Here is a 20598-nt window from a genome sequence, read left to right on the forward strand (position 1 = left end):
ATACCGAACAATCTTCACCCTTTAGGTCTCTTGATAGACACAACGAGCAATCTTCACTCCTTAAGTCTTCAGAGATACGCCAGGTGAGGCTGCCATTTTGACCATATTGACTTCTCTAAATCCTATTGCAGCTTTTCGACAAGCTAAGCTTATTAAGCAAAAATGTTAGCATGATATGATCAAGATGTAAGATATTGTTATCACGTGGCTAATAAAATCTTGAGCGTTGCAAACTATGTAAGACAAGAGAAACATATTAGCACATATGAGAGTTGACAAGAAATGCAAACCTTAAATTGCGGACACCGACCAATCTTCACGAATTAGGCTTTCGTAGAGATATATAAGCTTTTAAGGTGGAAACTTTAGCATCATTTATCAAGATGTAAGAGATATATACCACTTGAGAGAATACAATCTTGAATGCTGCAAAATAACGGACGAGAGAATTATGCTTTATATTCACAAACACACTGAAGAGTTGACAAGAAAAGCAAACCTGATATTGTGGACACCGAACAATCTTCACCCTTTAGGTCTCTTGATAGACACACGAGCAATCTTCACGCCTTAGGTCTTCAGAGATACGCCAGGTAAGGCTGCCATTTTGACCATATTGACTTCTCTAAATCCTATTGCAGCTTTTCGACAAGCTAAGCTTATTAAGCAAAAATTTTAGCATGATTTTGAGCAAGATGTAAGATATTGTTGTCACCTGGCTAATAAAATCTTGAGTGTTGCATACTATGCAGACAAGAGATTCAGATTAGCACATATGAGAGTTGACAAGAAATGGCAAACCTGAAATTGTGGACACCGAGCAGTCTTCGCAACTTAGGCCTTCGTAGAGAGACAAGGTGAGGCCACCACACTGAACCAATTCTAAAGCAAAACACATATTCACGTCTCTAAATCACTCATTCCAGCTTCTTCTACAAACTAAGCTTTTAAGGTAGAACTTTTAGCATCATTTATCAAGATGTAAGAGATATATACCACCTGAGAGAATACAATCTTGAATGCTGCAAAAATACGGACGAGAGAATTATGCTTTATATTCACAATCACACTCAAGCGTTGACAAGAAAATCAAACCTGATATTGTAGATACCGAACAATCTTCACCCTTTAGGTCTCTTGATAGACACACGAGCAATCTTCACGCCTTTGGTCTTCAGAGATACGCCAGGTGAGGCTGCCATTTTGACCATATTGACTTCTCTAAATCCCATTGCAGCTTTTCGACGAGCTAAGCTTATTAAGCAAAAATTTTAGCATGATTTGATCAAGATGTAAGATATTGTTATCACGTGGCTAATAAAATCTTGAGCGTTGCAAACTATGTAAGACAAGAGATTCATATTAGCACATATCAGAGTTGACAAGAAATGCAAACCTAAAATTGCGGACACCGAGCAGTCTTCACGACTTAGGCCTTCGTAGAGATATATAAGCTTTTAAAGGTAGAACTTTTAGCATCATTTATCAAGATGTAAGAGATATATACCACCTGAGAAAATACAATCTTTAATGCTGCAAAAATACAGACGAGAGAATTATGCTTTATATTCACAAACACACTCAAGAGTTGACAAGAAAAGCAAACCTGATATTGTGGATACCGAACAATCTTCACCCTTTAGGTCTCTTGATAAACACACGAGCAATCTTCACGCCTTAGGTCTTCAGAGATACGCCAGGTGAGGCTGCCATTTTGACCATATTGACTTCTCTAAATCCTATTGCAGCTTTTCGACAAGCTAAGCTTATTAAGCAAAAATTTTAGCATGATTTGATCAAGATGTAAGATATTGTTATCACGTAGCTAATAAAATCTTGAGTGTTGCAAACTATGTAAGACAAGAGATTCATATTAGCACATATGAGAGTTGACAAGAAATGCAAACCTGAAATTGCGGACACCGAGCAGTCTTCACGAATTAGGCCTTCGTAGAGATATATAAGTTTTTAAGGTGGAACTTTTAGCATCATTTATCAAGATGTAAGAGATATATACCACTTGAGAGAATACAATCTTGAATGCTGCAAAATAACGGATGAGAGAATTATGCTTTATATTCACAAACGCACTGAAGAATTGACAAGAAAAACAAACCTGATATTGTGGATACCGAACAATCTTCACCCTTTAGGTCTCTTGATAGACACATGAGCAATCTTCATGCCTTAGGCCTTCACAGATACGCCAGGTGAGGCTGCCACATTTTGACCATATTGACTTCTCTAAATCCTATTGCAGCTTTTCGACAAGCTAAGCTTTTAAGCAAAATTTTAGCATGATTTGATCAAGATGTAAGATATTGTTGTCACCTAGCTAATAAAATCTTGAGTGTTGCAAACTATGACAAGAGGTTCAGATTAGCACATATGAGAGTTGACAAGAAATGCAAACCTGAGATTGCGGACACCGAGCACTCTTCACGACTTAGGCCTTCGTAGTGAAACAAGGTGAGGCCGCCACTTTGAACCACTTCTAAAGCAAAACACATATTCACGTCTCTAGATCACTCATTCCAGCTTCTTTTACAAACTAAGCTTTTAAGGTAGAACTTTTAGCATCATTTATCAAGATGTAAGAGATATATACGACCTGAGAGAATACAATCTTGAATGCTGCAAAAATACGGACGAGAGACTTATGCTTTATATTCATAATCACACTCAAGCGTTGACAAGAAAAGCAAACCTGATATTGTAGATACCGAACAATCTTCACCCTTTAGGTCTCTTGATAGACACACGCAAGGCTGCCAGTTTTAACAACTTCTTGAGCAAGATGCTTATTGACTTCTCTGATTACTTATTGCAGCTTCTTCTACGAGCTAAACTGGGATAACAAATTGCAGGGACTAAGTCATGTTAGGTCTTTAAAGAGATGCAAGGTGATACTAACCATTTTGAACAACTTCTAGAGTAAGACACGTACTATCTTCTCAGAATCACACTTTGCAACTTCTTCTCCAAGCTAAGTTCATCAAATATATTAACTAAATAGTATAGTGGATTACTAAAAAAGCAGTGAAACCAACTAATAGCAACGGTTAAATGCAGAATATAACCTGTTCATATGTGCCCAAGAAAATGGCATCTAGGTAGTCCCCATTACACACTGGAGCTATATAAACATGCTAAAGAAAGGATGTCTGTGGTCATCGCGTGAGAGAAGCATGCACATTAACTAAATACTAGAGTTATTCACTGAAACTGTCAAACCAACTATCGCAATTGTTAAATGCATGATACAACCTATTTATATGCCTAACAACTGGCATCTAGCTAATCCCGGTTACTATACTCGAGCTGAATAAACACGCTGAAGAAATTATTTTTGTAGTTACCGCTTGAGAGAAGTATGAATACAAGAATTCTTTGTGCAGTCACAGGAAATAAACAACTAAAAGATTGAAGCAGCAGCAATGTGACACTAGAAAGAATAATTATATGAGGAAAGACATGCAGAAAAAGTGAAGAGGACCATTATCAACAAACTCAGGATAACAAGAGAAGGTGGAAGCAAGAGAAACATGCTCCACAAACTGTACACCCGATAGTTTAACTACCTGGCTGTACAACATTCAGTCCATGTAGATGTAAAGGAAATGGAAGTTCTTTATTGTCTCTGTTATCCAACATAACCTGAAAAAGTAACTAACCAAGAAGGAAAACATACAATATCGAACTATGATTTCTCCTGCTAATAGAAAGATGATGGTGTGAATCCGATAAGACTCTGATACAAATAAATTACTGAATTTAAAAATTAATCAGAACCATAAGAAAACTCAAGCAAATTGATACACCACTGAAAATAATACAGAAATACACACCATTGGAAATAGTATACTGCTGCTGCATCATAACATTAAGCTTGTCATCCCAAACTCGATTGCGAGGAGATACTATACTACTGTTGCATCATAATATGAAGTTTGTCATCACAAACTTGATGGCAAGAAGATACGTACTGGAGATGATAAGAGCAAAAGCAGATATGACAGAAACATCCATGGAAAAATAACATTCCAGTTACCATTTTCCATATATTACAGCCACATAAAATTGGTGATGAAACGGCTGTGAAATGATGATGACCGAGATTAAAGCAGAACAAAACCATAAAATCGGATCACTGAAAGAACACCGGCATCTATCAGCACACACAAAATCGTAACAACCATTGATTAGGAAGAAAAGTGAAGTTCACTTCCCAGAATGAATTACCGTTCAAATCCAATGAGAAACACAACTAACGAAATAAAAAAATGAAGGCCAAAACCTTAACAGCAAAATATCATAAACAAGCAATCAATTAATCAAGATCAATTACTAATAAGACAAACAAAGTAAACACAATTTGGAACCACAACAAATGAATATTTCAGTTCAAAACATTCAAAATCCACTACATTGAATTAAATTAGATCAACCACCAAGTAAGCTAACCAAACAATAGAAAATCAAAACCAAACAATAGAAATTGAAATTGCAAGAACTGAAGGTTGAAACAGAAACAAATCTTAATTCTCATCCAAAGAAAAATAGTAATATATGATCAGCATAAACAAGTACTAATTAGACAAATAAAGTAAAACACACTGTGGTTTAAAGAGTCAAGCCCAATATGATTGAAGTGGTGCATAGAAATTGGAACCACAACAAATGAACAATTCAACATCCAAGAATCCACTGCATTGAATAATTTGAGATCAAACATCAACAAAGGTAACCAAACAATAGAAAATTGATTCTAAACCAAACAACAAAAATAATAAAAAGCTGCATCGATGAATAATACACAAGAAACCATAAATTTAAGTCACAAAAACAACAGCAGCATCCATTAACACACATAAGTCATATAGCCAAACAATAGAAAACAAACACATATTGAACTACCCAATTGAAGCAAAACCAACACAAACAGTCACGACCAAGAATTAAAACAGAACAAAACCATAAAATCGGATCACAGAAAGAACACCGAGATCTGTGAGCACACACAAAATCGTAAACAAGAAGAACCATTGATTAGTAAGATAAGTGAAGTTCACTTTCCAAAATGAATTACCATTCTAATCCAATCAGAAACACTGCCAACGAAATAAAAAAATGAATGTCGAAACCTTAACTGCAAAATATCACAAACAAGCAAACCGATATAAACAATTACTAATAAGACAAATAAAATAAACACAATTTGGAACCACAACAAGTGAACATTTGAGTTTACACATTCAAAATCCACTACACATTGAATTAAATGAGATCGACCACCAAGTAAGCCAACCAAACAATAGAAAATCAAAATGAGACCAAGACCAATTAAAACCAAACAATAGAAAATGAAATTGCGAGAACCGAAGGTTGAAACAGAAACAAATCTTAATTCTCATCCAAAGAAAAATAGCAATATATGATCAGCATAAACAAGTACTAATTAGACAAATAAAGTAAAACAGACTGTGGTTTAAAGAGTCAAGGCCAATATGATTGAATCGGTGCATAGAGATTGGAACCACAACAAATAAACAATTCAACATCCAAAAATCCACTACAATGAATAATTTGAGATCAAACATCAACAAATGTAACCAAACAATATAAAATTGATTCCAAACCAAACAACAAAAAGATTACAAAGCTGCTATGATGATTGATACAGAAGAAACCATATATTCAAGTCACAAAAACAACAACAGCATCCATTAACACACATCAGTTATATAGCCAAACAATAGAAAACAATCACAACAACCACCCAATTGAAACAAAACCAACATAAACAGTTAGGACCAAGGATTAAAATAGACCAAAACCTTAAAATTGGATCACAGAAAGAACACCCACATCTATCAGCACACAGAAAATCATAAATAAGAAGAACCATTGATTAGGAAGATAAGTGAAGTTCACTTCCCAAAATGAATTACCATTCCAATGAGAAACAGTGCCAACAAAATAAAAACATGAACTCCAAATCCCTAACAGCAAAATATCACAAACAAGCAAACCGATGAATGAACACAAACAATTACTAAATAAGATAAATAAAGTAAACACAATTTGGTTGAAAGAGTCAAGGCCATTATGATTAATGTGATGCATAGAGAATTTTTTTTCCACAATAAATGCGTACAACTTACCATCCAAATATCAACTACATCAACCAAATCATTTGAGACCAAGCATCAAGAAAACTAATCAAACAGTAGAAAATCAATTCCAGATCGAAACACCAATCACCAAACAGCAGATTGAAAAATCCAGAATTGATGATGAAATGGAACAAATCCATAAATTCCAGCCACGAAAAGGACAATGGCTTCTATTAACACACAAAATCATAATCGAGAAGAACCAGTGAACTCGTAAACGAAGTCCACATCCCCAAAAAATGAATCACCATCCCAATGAGAAAAAAATGAAGGTCGATATCATAACGACAAAAATCATAAACAAGCAACCATCGAAGATAAACAAAAATAGAGTTTGCGCACAAAAATATTTGTCATCTTGCCCATCAAAACAAAAACCACTACCAGTCAAAGAGAAAAAAGAATGTCAGCACGGCAAGAAAGCAAAAACCCTAATCCAAATGTAAATCAGCGTCTCCATTGGAACATGCCAAGAATCAATTTCACCCAAGAGTTTCAAGAATCACAACAAAGAATTTCAAGAATCACAACAAAGAAAGAGAGAATTCACTGAAACCAATACACAAACTACATCACACTGAATTCAAATTGCACTACAGAATCAAACTAGAAGAGAAAAGATTAAACCATTAAACTACAGCAAAAAGCAGCAAACAGGGGGAGGGGGAAGCGGGTAGGCGGGCAATGGGTCTATTTATATAGTGTGAGACGCGGTTGGAACCTTTTGAATTTAAATCCGCATATAGCCGTTGTACCAAGTAAACTTATTACATATTTTTTTTTTATTTTTTGCTAAAATTTTTTCTTTGGTACGAGGATTGACAAAATCAAAACAATTTTATGTTTTCTTTTACTACTGTTTCAACTCTCGAATAATTTCTCACTGATTAAGCAGCGATATTTCATATTTGGATTTTGAAATCTTCTCCAAAAACTATTTTAATTTTTCAGAATATTTACATTATCATTTACAAAAAAATCATATATACAAAAAATAGACAATAGTAAATTGAAAAAGAAGACATTGAACGGATACAGAGTTGAAAATGACGTCATGGTTGACAAACCACGATGACGGTCTAAACCAGAGTGAATTAATGAAAGAGACGAGGAATAGAGTCTGTCTAAACGATTTTTTGACTGAAAAACTCAAGAGTATTTATGTATTTATGCAATTCTACAATAAACATAATAAGAATTTTCAAACTTCTTACAAAAATAAAATATATTATAATTAGGGCAAATCAGGAGGTGTGGAGGTAATTTATCATATTAATTAATATATTTATTTTACGTAATTAATTATTGTTTCAATCAGAAGAAAAAAAAACTACTTATTAATTATTATCAAAATAGATACATACTTATTTATAGATAAGATCTTAATCTTACAATTATTAAATTTTAATCTTTCCACTTAAATAAGAATCAATCAATAGAATTTCATAATGAAGAAAAGATCAACGTATCAAACAATACAAAGATATTATTAAGAATGACAATGGATCAGGTTTGACGTGGATTTTTCAAAATTCTGAAATCGAGTCATCAACAAATTACTGGATCCAAAACTCGACGCACCTTGGGCCCGATAGACCCAGTTAAATATTTTTTGAATATTAAAAAAATACTATCATAACTTTATAAATATGAGACTAATATTATTCAAGGTTATTTATTTTTATAAATTTATATGTACATGTTTTAGACTTTAAAATATTAAAATATTTAAATATGTGTTATTTATGTATACATTAAAGTATCTATAAAATATTTATAGCATCATTTTAGTTAGTAAAAGTATTAAGATTATGATTTATATGTAAGTACAAATAAAATACACACATATTCTTTTATGTATGTATAAATATATGAAAAGGTTAAAAAATTGGGTTTGGATCGGGAGCGAATCCATAACACTAAAACCTAAAAACTTGATTAACACATCAAAACACTCCCCAAACAAAATGGATCCAAGTCTAATCAAATCGAAATCCATTATCATTCCTCTAGTCTAGTCGATCTTTGTATTTTATAGCTCATAATCACCTAAAATTGGTGGAATTATAAATATTTTCTGGCTTCTACTAACAATGACGATGGAGACAATGCTAATTTAATTTGATATTCATCACGTCACTATTTTTTTTATTTATTTTCTTGGGTGATTTATACGAATAATGCCATTTATTATATTCAAATTTCCAACTCAATAAATGTAATCTATTATATTATTCAAAGGAATAAAAATTTCAGATTCTAATAAAAGGAAATATTTTATAAATAGACTAGCTTTTATATTATTGAATTTGAATATTTAATTGTGAATATTCGAATATAAATAAAATTCAAATAAAATATTTGACTGGTTTTGGATTTGATCTCTGGGCAACAACTTGCAAACTAAAAATTTCTTTTCACAATAAGGACACTTATGGACACGTTCCATTAGTCATTGCCGATCTCTTTATTTCGAAGTAAATATAAATAAATTAAACCCATTTTCTCAACAATGTTTGCAAACTCCAACCACTAAAAAAATCAAAATTATAAAAAATCAAAAATAAAGGATCAAAGTATCAAAATACAAAAAATAGGGTACAAAAATTGTATTTAAACACATTCCACGTGAAAGAAGTGGTAGATTGAAAGTAGTGGACGGAAATAAAAGAGTTAAAAATAATAAAAAATAGTGCTAATAAATATGTATGTATTATGTATGCATATATATAACTATTCAATCCGATGATTTTGTTGAATTGAATATAGAGGAAAAAGAAAAGTGGGATGCAAGTCTTTTATGTGAGTCCCGTGAGTTTCTCTTGTATATATAACAGCTACCAAGAACATGTAGTTAAATTTAGTAGTAATATTGATATGAATGCTACACCTGCATTATCTTTAAAAGATCTGAATATATATTCCATTCGATCCTAATTACATGCATGCAAAAGAATCGGGAAATTAGATGAGCTAGAATCCCGTTTCTTAATTTTACTTGTTCTTTCAAGAAAATCATGTTTACATTAAAAAAACATAACATTACATGCAGTTTAATTTGTTCTTCTTAGAATGTCCAAATATAGTATGACAGTTGAAATATAAAATTAAAATGAACATGTATACTTGCAACGTATAGCTATTTCAAGGCATGCATGTCGATCGGGAATAGAAAGAAGAAAAGTGATGGTTTTGGATTCTCGAAGCAGATCGTCTTTCATCAGATTTGGTTTCTTTGGGGGTTCACATTAATTAATTATCACAATTGATGATTGAGATATATATATAGATGGATTGCAGAGAAATTTCCTAAGACAGAGAGAGTTAAGAAAGGGTCTTAACATTGATAAAGGTAAAGCCTTTTTCCTTGTGGGCTTTTGGATTGAAGAGTTGGCTCAAGACAGATGGTGAAAAAGGTGGCAGTGGTGGTGGTGGCGGTCTTCATCGGCATTCTGAGCTCCATCAATGCGGACACAGATCCAGCTGATGGTCAGAGCTTTCTTTTAGCATATACCTTTTCATTATCATTCTTCAGTATGTATATATGTTCATGTACGTGAATTTGGCCAAGTAATATTTAATGTTTTCATGGGTTTGTGGGTTATGGGTTTGGTTCTTATCTTATTCTGTGAGGAAAGAACCATGTCTGAGATGAGACGGAGAGTTAGCTGTATAAGTGGTAAAGATTATCAAGTCTTTTTTCAGTTCATGATGATTCGGTTGTTTTGCTTTTTAGGCTCCTTTTTGTGGTTACAGATATTTGGAATAGCTCAACATCAAGACCATTTTGTTTCTATGATCACTTGAAATCTTGGGCCAAGAAAATAAGCATTTAGTCCTATTTTTATAGATTAGTTAAGTTAAAATGAATTTCTAGGTATAAACTGATCATTCACTTGATCCATGGTGAAGGGAGCATGGCACAGAAATCCCTTTTGGAAATGATTACCTGAAAATTTCACGGAATGAAGTTTTCAGGTCTTATTTTAAGTAGTTTAGATTCTTGTTATGCAATGGAGTTATATTCAGACTCCTTAAAGAGGTGAAGATGAACCGCAAAATTACTTTCTGTCGTTAAGGCAATGCATTTTTGTGATAAGAATGCCATGTTTCCACTTCAAAGTTGACCTGTTTTAAGCATATTCAGCACCCTCTTGCTGCTTGCGTTTTTAATGTCAGTTGCAATGCTAGTTGAAGTTAATGTGTAGATGTAAATTGGGGTTAATTGAATCCGTAATTTTGCCAAAAACAACTTGGATGTACAGCATCTGCTCTCAATATCCTGTATACCAGCTTGAATTCACCTCAGCAACTTACAAACTGGAAAGCAAGCGGTGGTGATCCTTGTGGGGAGTCCTGGAAGGGAATCACATGCTCAGGCACAAGAGTAACAGAAATGTGATCTCATGTGAACCCTTCAATTCTTCATAGTTTTATCCGGATCTCTTCACTGTTACATGGAGTCTGATTCACTTTTCTGTATATTTCATCAGAAATATATCAGGGTTAGGACTCTCCGGGAATATGGGATACCAGCTCGATAAGTTGACTTCTGTAACTACTTTGTAAGACAACAAACTGATCTCCCGGTTCTCTAAGTTTATTAAGTAATTATTTCGAGTTTTCTTGATGATATCTGCTCCTGCACTTTGCAGCGACATAAGTAACAATAACCTCGGAAACCAGATTCCTTACCAACTTCCTCCGAACGTGCAGAGACTGTAAGCTTCATTTTAGTATGATATTAGTGATTGATGTCAATCTTGTCTCTTTTCTCATCTCACTGTTCTCTTCAAATGCAGAAACCTTGCTGGCAATGGTTTCACTGCTGGCCTTCCATATTCCATATCGCTGATGACTTCTCTGAAATACCTGTTAGTCATGCTCTGCCTTGAATTTGCCCCCCAACCCCATGAAACTAGAAAACATCATCAGGTTTGAATTCTATCAAAATGTGACGATTCTTTCCAATTGCAGAAACGTAAGTCACAACCAAATCCAGGGTCCAGTGGCTATATCGTTCGGCTCACTTACAGCTCTCTCCACATTGTAAGGGATAGAAGTACCTGGTTTTGTTTTGGTTCAAGAGTATGGTGCGGTTGCTTAGTTATCCACTTCTTATGGATCAACTCTACCCATGACTGAGGATGTGATCTTTCGTCTTTTATATTTCTTCCCTCTTGTGGTTCATCTTAAGCTATATAATTTCTTTTTATGCTTCAGGGATTTCTCTTTTAATAGCATGACCGGGGATCTTCCTCAGAGTTTGCAATCCCTGACTGGCATGAAGAATATGTAAGTAGAATGGATTTTGTCTTACGATTCTACCTTCTAATTTACGGTCATGGTAAACCAGCATAATATTGCAGGTATTTACAGAACAATAAGTTTACCGGAAACATTGATGTCCTTGGTAATCTTCCACTTGAAAATCTGTGAGTTCCATTTTGGAAATTGCCACCTAAAGTACTTCATTGCATGCATCTAAGATAACTGAGTTGATTTATGCTATCATTTTCAGCAATATCGAAAACAACCAATTCAGTGGACGGATCCCAGAACAACTGAAGAGCATACACCTGCAGTAAGTTCCTCATAATGTGTGTACTTTAAGAAATTTTGTGTTTTTATCCTAATACTTGCAAATGCAGATTGAGTGGTAATTTATTCAAGGATGTGTCTGCGCCTCCACCGCCACCTGGAACTCCTCCTCCCAGGAGGCCGCCCAACCAAAATGAAAAATCCGGAGCTACTTCTAGCTCATTACATAGTGGAGGTAGTGAAAGTAATGGCGGTGGTGGAAGCAAATCCGGTATAGGAGCTGGTGCCATAGCCGGAATTGTTATCTCTGTTTTAATTGTTGGAGCAATAATAGCACTTTTTATTGTTAAGAGACGATCAAGAAAGCCATCCGCAGACATTGAGAAGCATGATAATCTGCCTTTTGCTCCTCCTGCTTCTCAACAATCACAAGGTACTTACCAGTTTTGTCTTCATGTGTATATTTCCTGAAGAAATATGTAAGATCACATGCGGTTGTTTATAATGTTTTGAAACATCTTCTGTTTTTCGCTACAGGGATGAACTCTGTTCAAAGTTCATCTACGACAGGCACAATGGAAACTCCTGTTGTGATAGATCTCAAACCTCCTCCTGTTGATGATGATCTTAAATCATTTGACGATGATGATATTTTTGTACCGCCAGTTCCTCCTCCCAAGAAAGTCAAAAAAGGTCCAATAAATGCCAAATTGTACTCAGTAGTGGACTTGCAGAGAGCTACCGATAGTTTCTCTGTTGACAACCTTATTGGCGAGGGAACTCTTGGACGTGTTTATCGGGCTCAATTGGATGACGGGCAGGTACTGTGTCCTTCTATGGGTCATATTTTTCAGCTAGAAATACTTGTGGTCTTAATAGTCGTCGAGCTCTAGCTCGTCTATGCATGCATCTTTGAGCTCAGGTATTTCACTCTTTCTGCTTTTGAGCACAATTTCAGTCCAACTTAGAATTGGTTGATATAGAAGATACTCGAAAATATTTGATTTTCATACTGAATATACTATTCTATGCTCGTAACAAGCATTTAAAATTCTTTCCACTTTCCACTGTGTAATTAATTGCCTGAGATACTTCATAACATACAGGTTTTAGCTGTGAAGAAAATCAAGTCACCTTTTCTGTCCAATTCCAAAGATTTCATAGACATTGTGTCGGAGATTTCCATGTTGCGTCACCCAAATGTCACTGAGCTCATAGGATATTGCTCCGAGCATGAACAACACTTGCTTGTTTATGAGCTCCATCAAAATGGTTCTCTACATGAGTTTCTGCATCTCTTGGATGACCAAAGCAAGGCATTAACATGGAATAACCGTGTCAAGATTGCATTAGGGGCCGCTAGAGCACTAGAGTAAGTTCATAAACTTACTTGTCCTGTTGGTGTGACGTTTTTTCGTTTCTTGACTTTATCAGTCTGTTTATCTTTGCTTGATACTCATGGACATAGAGATCGATCATGCTGTTCATTTCATTTCATTAGTCTGTTTCATTTCAGCAAGCAATTCTCCTGTTCTAAACAGGTCGTTCTCTGCAGGTATCTGCATGAAGTTTGTTCACCATCAGTTATCCACAAGAATTTCAAATCAGCAAACATTTTAGTTGACATGGAGTTCAATGCTCATCTTTCCGATTGTGGGTTAGCAAGCCTGGTCCATGAGTCGTTAGATCAGGTAGAGTGCTAACGTCTTTGATCTCTCTTTTCTAGCAATATCATTGTGGAAAATTGAAGTAAATTTGGCATTTATTATCCTTGGATAGTCAGTAGATGGAAATATATAGGATTGTGTTTCCATAAGTAACATGGAGCATTTGCAGGCATCTGGCTACAATGCACCTGAGGTTTCCATGTCTGGTCAGTATACAATTAAGAGTGATGTATACAGCTTTGGGGTTGTAATGTTGGAACTGCTTAGCGGACGCACACCATTTGATAGGTACATCTGATCTCATGTCGAATATATATGACAGGATGCCGTGATTTGAGCCTAACAGAGTTCATCAATGTTCATTTCTGCCACAGCTCAAGGCCAAGAACGGAGCAATCTTTAGCTCGATGGGCAACCCCTCAGCTCCACGATATTGATGCTCTTGCTAAGATGGTTGATCCTGCGCTAGATGGGCTTTATCCTGTCAAGTCTCTCTCCCGTTTTGCTGATGTAATTGCTCTTTGCGTCCAGGTACTGATTCTATAGTTCCATCAAATTCCATAATTTCATTTCGTTGCAGTTTGTTAATGACTAATCGTGTTTGATTATGGTTGTGGCAGCCGGAGCCTGAGTTCAGGCCGCCCATGTCAGAAGTGGTTGAGTCATTGGTTCGGTTGGTGGAACAAGCAAATATGAGCTAGAGAACTAACTAAAAATGCAGTTCATGGTGGAAATGAAACGCGTGAGACTAAACTGCATTATTGGCTGCCAAAACTCAGAGCCCTGAAAGAAGAGAGGAGACAGTTTGTGCTGATGGTTCAGCTGTCTGCTACACTGCCTTGTATCAGGGTAGAAAATTTGAGGATAAGATTAGTCATAGTTGAGGATTGGATTTGAAGGTTTTTTTTTCTTGCTATTTGGCACTTGATACCAGTAAGCTAACAAGCTTTGTTGCCAAACTGCCAAGAATTCTGTTAAAAGGGCTTGAAGACTTTTGGCAAGATATATCCACAACTTGGATGATTAACCTTGTTTGGAGCCAGAATGGGCATTCCCATGGTATAATATCAACTTGATTTCATGCTTTTTAACTAGGTGGAAGCTCAATCTTAAGCATGCCATTTCCCAAAGAGTAGTAATCTTAGCATGTTTGACACAATACCTTGTAATTACCCCTTTAAAAAATGCGATATTATACTTTCCACTATTAAATTTTAAAATTATACTTAAACTCCACTGAAAAATTATCTGTTTACAACTGATCCCCTTTAATTGAGATTTGAAATAGAAAATGCTAACGTCAACAAAAAAAAATATAAATTTTCTATTTCACCCCTTATTTAAAATTTCTTATAATATATATCAAATGAAAAAGGTGAATACAACATTGCTCCCAGATATAGGCAATGGAGAGAAAATAGCCATAAATGAATGAAAAAACTAATAAGTTTTTTGTGCTTTTTTTACTTTCTATATATGGATCAAGGTTAACATCATTATCACATTTATTTCTTGTTCAAGTACTTGATCCAATGCTTCAAAAATTATATGCAACAATAGTATTAACCTCATCCTATATATAGGAAATAAAATTTTTTTTTAAAAAATAACTAATTTTTCCGTTCATAAATATTACTTCTTATCCGGTGACTATAAATAAAAAACAATACTTTATTTTATACTATTTTGACTTCATATATATAACACCCGTCCCTTATAAATATAAAAATATTATATGAAAATATTAAATTCAAAATACAATTAAAAATTTATGCAGCTTTTTTTGCTGACATTAACATTTTTCCATTAAAATTTTCGAAATGTGATTTTCAAACTTTTTTGGGGGTGAAGTTACACTTCATATTTTCATAAGGGTCTAAATATAATTAACCCTAAATAATTTAACTGTGTTGCTTTCTTTCTTCTCCTTTTCCACACTGAACTTATTGATCCAAACACAAGAATGAAGAAAATTGAGAATGAAATCAACTAAGATTAGAATGAAGAGGTCATGGCACAAACTCTCTCCAGTCTCAGACCAAGAAGCCTCCTTTTTAACATTGTCCTCTCAGATCTCCATAACCAACTACCATCCCGCATCTCAGGAGCAACAGAGTTTTGCCATGAGTAAACAAAAACCATTAACATGGCTCTTTAACATTGCATTTTCACTAGACTTCAGTATCAAATTAAGCTAGCTTCTGACAATCAATCACATCAACAATGAGAAACCTGTAATTTTAAGACTGCATAATACACTCAAGTTTGCTGGGAATACTTTGACAGAAATAAATGAAAATACAGCCAAAGTCAGCAGATTGGCATACACACTAGAAGTAGAAACGTCTCCACCACAGTTACAGCAGGTGAGAGGCGATCCCCATGCAAAAGTACCCATGATGCCAGCATATTACAGCAAAGTGAAATTCAACAAAGAAAAGCTATCAATTATAAACCATATACTTTGGGGTTGCACTAAATTTCTGGTAGCCTTTGATCACTTTGTTTACAGCATCTAAGAAATCTTTCTCCGTGACAGTTTTCCTCCTTGCGCGAATAGCATACATACCAGCCTCAGTGCACACACTTCTTATGTCAGCTCCTGTAAATAAGACCAGCGAACAAATAATGAATAATTGCAAGATATCATCCAGAATGCAATGCACAGAAAGGATAGCTGCTAAACTTAAAACCATGTAAACTGCAATGTTGTGGCCAGGTAAATTCATACTTTTATCTATGGAGCTTACGAACATAGTATTAAGACATTATTTTCCAGAGCAAGTGTCCATTAAGATATACTCAATGGAAGCCAATGCAAAGGCATCTAACTTACTACAACAGGGATTAAAACTCAAGCGATGAACTGAAAGTCTGAAACTCTATGGATTGATCTGATAATAACTAAATGTAAAAAAGACAAATCTTTACCAGTAGAATTTGGGCAAAGCCGGGCAAGTAGTTCAAACCGAATATCCCTCTCGCAATTCATTGTTCGTGTGTGTATCTTGAATATCTGCGTCCTACTCTCTAGATCAGGCAGTCCAAACTCTACTTTGCGATCCAGCCGTCCAGGACGTAAGAGCGCCGGATCAAGAGTATCAGGTCTGGAATAATAAAGAAAGCCATAACTAAAATAAGCTGATTTCTTCAGGAACCAGACCTAGATTTAGCATTTGGTCTTAGCATCAAAACCAATTTAAAAAAGATAAAATGAACCAGGAAAAAACAAGCCTATGTTGATAATAAGAAACAGTCTACCCATTCCGCACTGCGGGGCACATGTGGTACAAAGGAAACGTCCACAATAATTGAGATAATCAATGCCATAAGTAAAACAATTAAAGGAATATGATGCATAAAGGCAATCAATTATTATGCATCGAACGCTTTTAGGCTGTATGTATAACAGTAACAATGAGAATATCAAGTACCATCTGTAGGAAGAGAAAATCAACACCAACCAAAAGTAGAAACATTGCAAAAACTATAGCCGGTCGAGAAATCCAAAGTCATTATAAAGGGGAAAAAAGTAAAAGAAAGGATTTAAAAATAATGGTGCAGCTTCTTTATCAAATAAATCACTCCCAGACAAGTTCTATATTTTCTTGACATTTTTCTTTCCCAGAACTCACAAGAGCAAACAAATTGCTCAACCCCATTAATAATCTTCAATGTAAGAGGCAAATTACAGAAGTCAAATTTCACCTGTTAGTTGCCATAAGAACTTTAATGTTGCCACGAGCATCAAATCCATCAAGCTGGTTTACAATTTCAAGCATGGTTCGCTGGACCTCGTTGTCTCCACCCACTCCATCATCAAACCGTGCACCGCCAATGGCATCTACTTCATCGAAAAATACAATGCATGCCTTTTTAGAGCGTGCCATCTGCCACATGCATAAAAAATTAATCAGATGCTAAGTAAAACTCCACGATATATAAAAAACAGAAAATGTGCGGAAGACTGGACCTGAAATAGTTCGCGAACCATCCTAGCTCCCTCGCCAACATATTTTTGGACAAGCTCACTTCCAATAACTCGAATAAAGCATGCATCAGTTCTATTTGCCACAGCTCTGGCCAGCAGAGTTTTACCAGTACCGGGAGGACCATAGCACAGTACACCCTTTGGAGGATCAATCCCTAGCTTCACAAATTTTTCAGGGTGAAGCATGGGCAGCTCAACAACCTAGTATAGAAACAATTAGATATACGAGCACCGAAAGAGCAAAGTGGAATTTCCACTCAAAGATTTTGTGGAATCATTTGAAAAGAATATTGATATACACACCTCCCGCATCTTTTCAATCTGCTCTTTACATCCACCAACATCATTATAGGTTACATCTGGCTTTTCCTCCACTGTCATCATCGTAACACTTGGATCAATTTTTGGAGGCAAGGGAATCTGGATTTGATACTTATTTCGATCAACTCTGCCAAAAAAATGTAGTGTCAAACTGCATACATAATAGCTTCAGCAAATATGATAGCAGCATAAGCTTATTATGTCATGCTTGAAACTATTCTCCTGTCCACCTGTCAATGGAGTAAAATAAAAGCTAAAGGACTCATGTCAATGATATCACATAAAATAAGGAGTTAGTGGTACAACTACAACATTTAAGGTACGAAATATCCTATCAAGATTTTGTTTACACAGCCCTACCTTAAAACAGTCCCTTAGAGTTGCAACTCAAAATTTGTAGAAACTTTACAGTTAAGGATTTTTTCTAAGTTGCTTTGCTAGACAAATTGCCCTTGGTAGATGAAGACATCAACACATGGACAATGCAACATTTTGCAGAACTAGACCAAAAATGGGTCAAATTTCCACAAAATCATAGCATGCGAAAGATGACTGAGTACAAGAAATGACAAGTCATAAGCTCCGGAAGCAATCATAAAACTCTTTGTAGCTCAAAGACTGAAGACAAAACCAAGATATAAAAGGCTTACCCAACTCTCATGCCTTCTTCAATATCAGTAGGTGAAACTTTATCACCTAGGCCAACAACAAACTGCAAGATGGAACGTGCACAAAATAAACTAAATATAATGGATAACAAACATAAGAAAAATTACATGAAACCCCTTATACCCTTAGTGCTGGTGATATGGAGGCAGTATTGATGGATGGAATGCGCACACAGATACACTCCCCCCCAAGAAAAAAAAAAAAAAAGAAACAGGACACCTAGAAAAGCTATAAAAGAAAAACTACCTTTGCAATTTGTTTGACATTGATAACATACTTTGCATCTTCAGTGTTAGGATTGATTATCTTCGTACACCTTGCAACCTAGCCACAGAAAAAAAGTAATATCCTACAAACATATGAATAAGATGGACGGGGACAAGTTCAACAATCAACCACATGAACAAAAAACCCTACCTGAAGAGGTTGTTCCTCCTGCATCATTTGCTTATCAGAAACAAGATCCCATTGGCTGGGAGCAGCTAAACCAGTGTCAGATTCCTTGATACCTAACATATAGAGAAATTCAACAAAGTCTTCCCATAAAGTAGAAAGCAACAAAAGCCATGCCACTTGTGCTAGACACAAAGGACCATGGAATTATACGGCCACATCTATTGAGATTGATCAATAACATTCACCGGATGCCAATAAGCACTCTGTCCCGATATTAATTATGAGAAATTCTCTTAAAAAGCCAACGATCAGAATAACAGACACTGATAGGTCCAAGAAACAAACCACATAGATCATTAATCTTCTTCGCCATCTCCTTGATTTCCTTCTCAACTTTCTTTATGCTTGTAGAATAAGGTCCCAAGCCCTGGACATATCATTTCATGAAGATTAATAGAAGAGACAGTTTACAACATTCCATTGATGGCCAAGTATAAAACATGAATGAATTATCATTGCTAACGCTTATACTAATAAATTGGATATGAAAACATTGCAGATGTCCTATTATCCAAAACTTTTTTCTCAGTTGCATTACATGAAATTCAATGCAAAGAAACTACTTCAAGCACAGACAATAGTTTCAAACAAAAATAAGCAGGAAAATAAACAAAAAAAGGAATTTTATGCAAATGAATAGTCTGCCAAAATTATAAGTTATTCAAATTGAAAGAAAGATATTAATCAGAATTCTCGACCTAGTATTTTTATGCCAGATCCATACGAGCAAAATCGCTGCTAGAATTCTCAATCCATAAAGGAATCACTTAATTTGACATCTTCATTGAGTAAACTAAGAAAAAGATTAAAAAAATGAAAAACAGAAACTTTTTAGTAAAAGAATTATCTTCACCGAGTCCCACTTACAATAACCTAAAGCCCCATCTCCACCCTTCCCTTTCCGCAAAGACTATAAACGAATATATTTCCTACTCTTCAAATCCTAGATCCTAATTATCACCCAACAAAGTGGTAGCCCCAAGAAACCCATTTCAACCATCAGTTCAACAACACATAGGCTTACAAATTTCAAATCCTCGTCTACAAAAATAGCCGAAAATTAGGGTTTTAAACAAGAAGGGAAAAAAACAGTACATATGTCTTAAGGAGGGCAATATCATCTTCATCGAGTGGCCTTGGGTTCTTCTCGTCCTTGATCTCATCCTCAGGTTCTGGTGCCATTTTCGAATTACCCGATCAGAATTTTTGACAATTTCTTTTTGGGAGAACGTTTTCTTGAACAAGAAGTAGAGAAATTATACTGATAATACAAAAGAGGAAAATGGGGAGGACAGTAAATGGTAGGCGGTCACGTGCAGAGCACGTTGTATTGGGCTTACGGTGAACACAACTGCAGTGTAGATGAAGGAATATATAGTCGGCCCAATAAAATTATGGGTCTTAATCTTTGAAGCCCATTACAAAAATCCAACCCAAAGTTGAATCTAACATCGAGCTCCTAACTCATAGCTCCTAGCAGCTAAACATCTAACTCAGAACAACTAGTTCAATAGGTATAGGGCAGTAGCAGCCTTACTCCATTCCCTCCTTGCAGTCAGGAATGGCCGGCCGCGAACTCTTGACTTCGATAGATGTCAGCTTCGAGCTTCTTCTTCGAATCAGCTCTCGCCTCCTCGATGAGCAACTCGAAAGTAGTCCAGTTCAAGACTACTTGGTCGACTCTTCTGCGGATAATATTTGAGTGACAATTACATTTTCTTTCTTTGAAATTTAAGTGTAAATTTTTTTATAGTTTGAGAAAATGCATTTACATTTG

General features: G+C 35.3%; 2 protein-coding genes across 2 annotated transcripts; one reads left to right on the forward strand and one right to left on the reverse strand.

The window, feature by feature from the left end:
- The first annotated feature begins 9144 nt into the window (after positions 1–9144).
- On the forward strand, positions 9145–14455 carry LOC105162764 (protein STRUBBELIG-RECEPTOR FAMILY 6). Its single transcript, XM_088883887.1, has 16 exons — positions 9145–9665; positions 10442–10574; positions 10670–10741; positions 10832–10897; positions 10979–11050; positions 11154–11225; positions 11400–11471; positions 11546–11611; positions 11698–11760; positions 11828–12150; positions 12255–12538; positions 12824–13089; positions 13273–13408; positions 13554–13672; positions 13759–13915; positions 14005–14455. Exons 1-16 carry the CDS (start codon positions 9581–9583, stop codon positions 14083–14085), a joined length of 2067 nt encoding a protein of 688 aa, XP_088740013.1. The 5' UTR covers positions 9145–9580; the 3' UTR covers positions 14086–14455.
- A 1146-nt stretch (positions 14456–15601) lies between these two features.
- Positions 15602–20100, reverse strand: LOC105162770 (26S proteasome regulatory subunit 7A). The gene is made up of 10 exons (XM_011080893.3): positions 19917–20100; positions 19107–19188; positions 18783–18874; positions 18612–18689; positions 18347–18408; positions 17679–17823; positions 17358–17576; positions 17093–17274; positions 16316–16491; positions 15602–15986 (listed from the first exon to the last, which is right to left on the reverse strand). The coding sequence occupies exons 1-10, from the start codon at positions 20001–20003 to the stop codon at positions 15829–15831; spliced, it is 1281 nt and encodes a 426-aa protein (XP_011079195.1). The 5' UTR covers positions 20004–20100; the 3' UTR covers positions 15602–15828.
- Between the last annotated feature and the right edge of the window lie 498 nt (positions 20101–20598).

Source organism: Sesamum indicum, linkage group LG1, assembly GCF_026168435.1.
Source record: "Sesamum indicum cultivar Baizhima isolate 11 linkage group LG1, ASM2616843v1, whole genome shotgun sequence".
In the NCBI taxonomy this organism is placed as follows: Eukaryota; Viridiplantae; Streptophyta; class Magnoliopsida; order Lamiales; family Pedaliaceae; genus Sesamum; species Sesamum indicum.

Coding starts and splice junctions, on each gene's coding strand:
- LOC105162764 (XM_088883887.1), top strand. CDS start 9,581: ATGGTGAAAAAGGTGGCAGTGGTGGTGGTGGCGGTCTTCATCGGCATT. Junction 10,575..10,669: donor GGCACAAGAGTAACAGAAAT/GTGATCTCATGT, acceptor ATATTTCATCAG/AAATATATCAGGGTTAGGAC. Junction 11,051..11,153: donor ATGACTTCTCTGAAATACCT/GTTAGTCATGCT, acceptor TTCCAATTGCAG/AAACGTAAGTCACAACCAAA.
- LOC105162770 (XM_011080893.3), bottom strand. CDS start 20,003: ATGGCACCAGAACCTGAGGATGAGATCAAGGACGAGAAGAACCCAAGG. Junction 18,875..19,106: donor GAAGATTAATGATCTATGTG/GTTTGTTTCTTG, acceptor TCTATATGTTAG/GTATCAAGGAATCTGACACT. Junction 16,492..17,092: donor GTTCTTATGGCAACTAACAG/GTGAAATTTGAC, acceptor TTATTATTCCAG/ACCTGATACTCTTGATCCGG.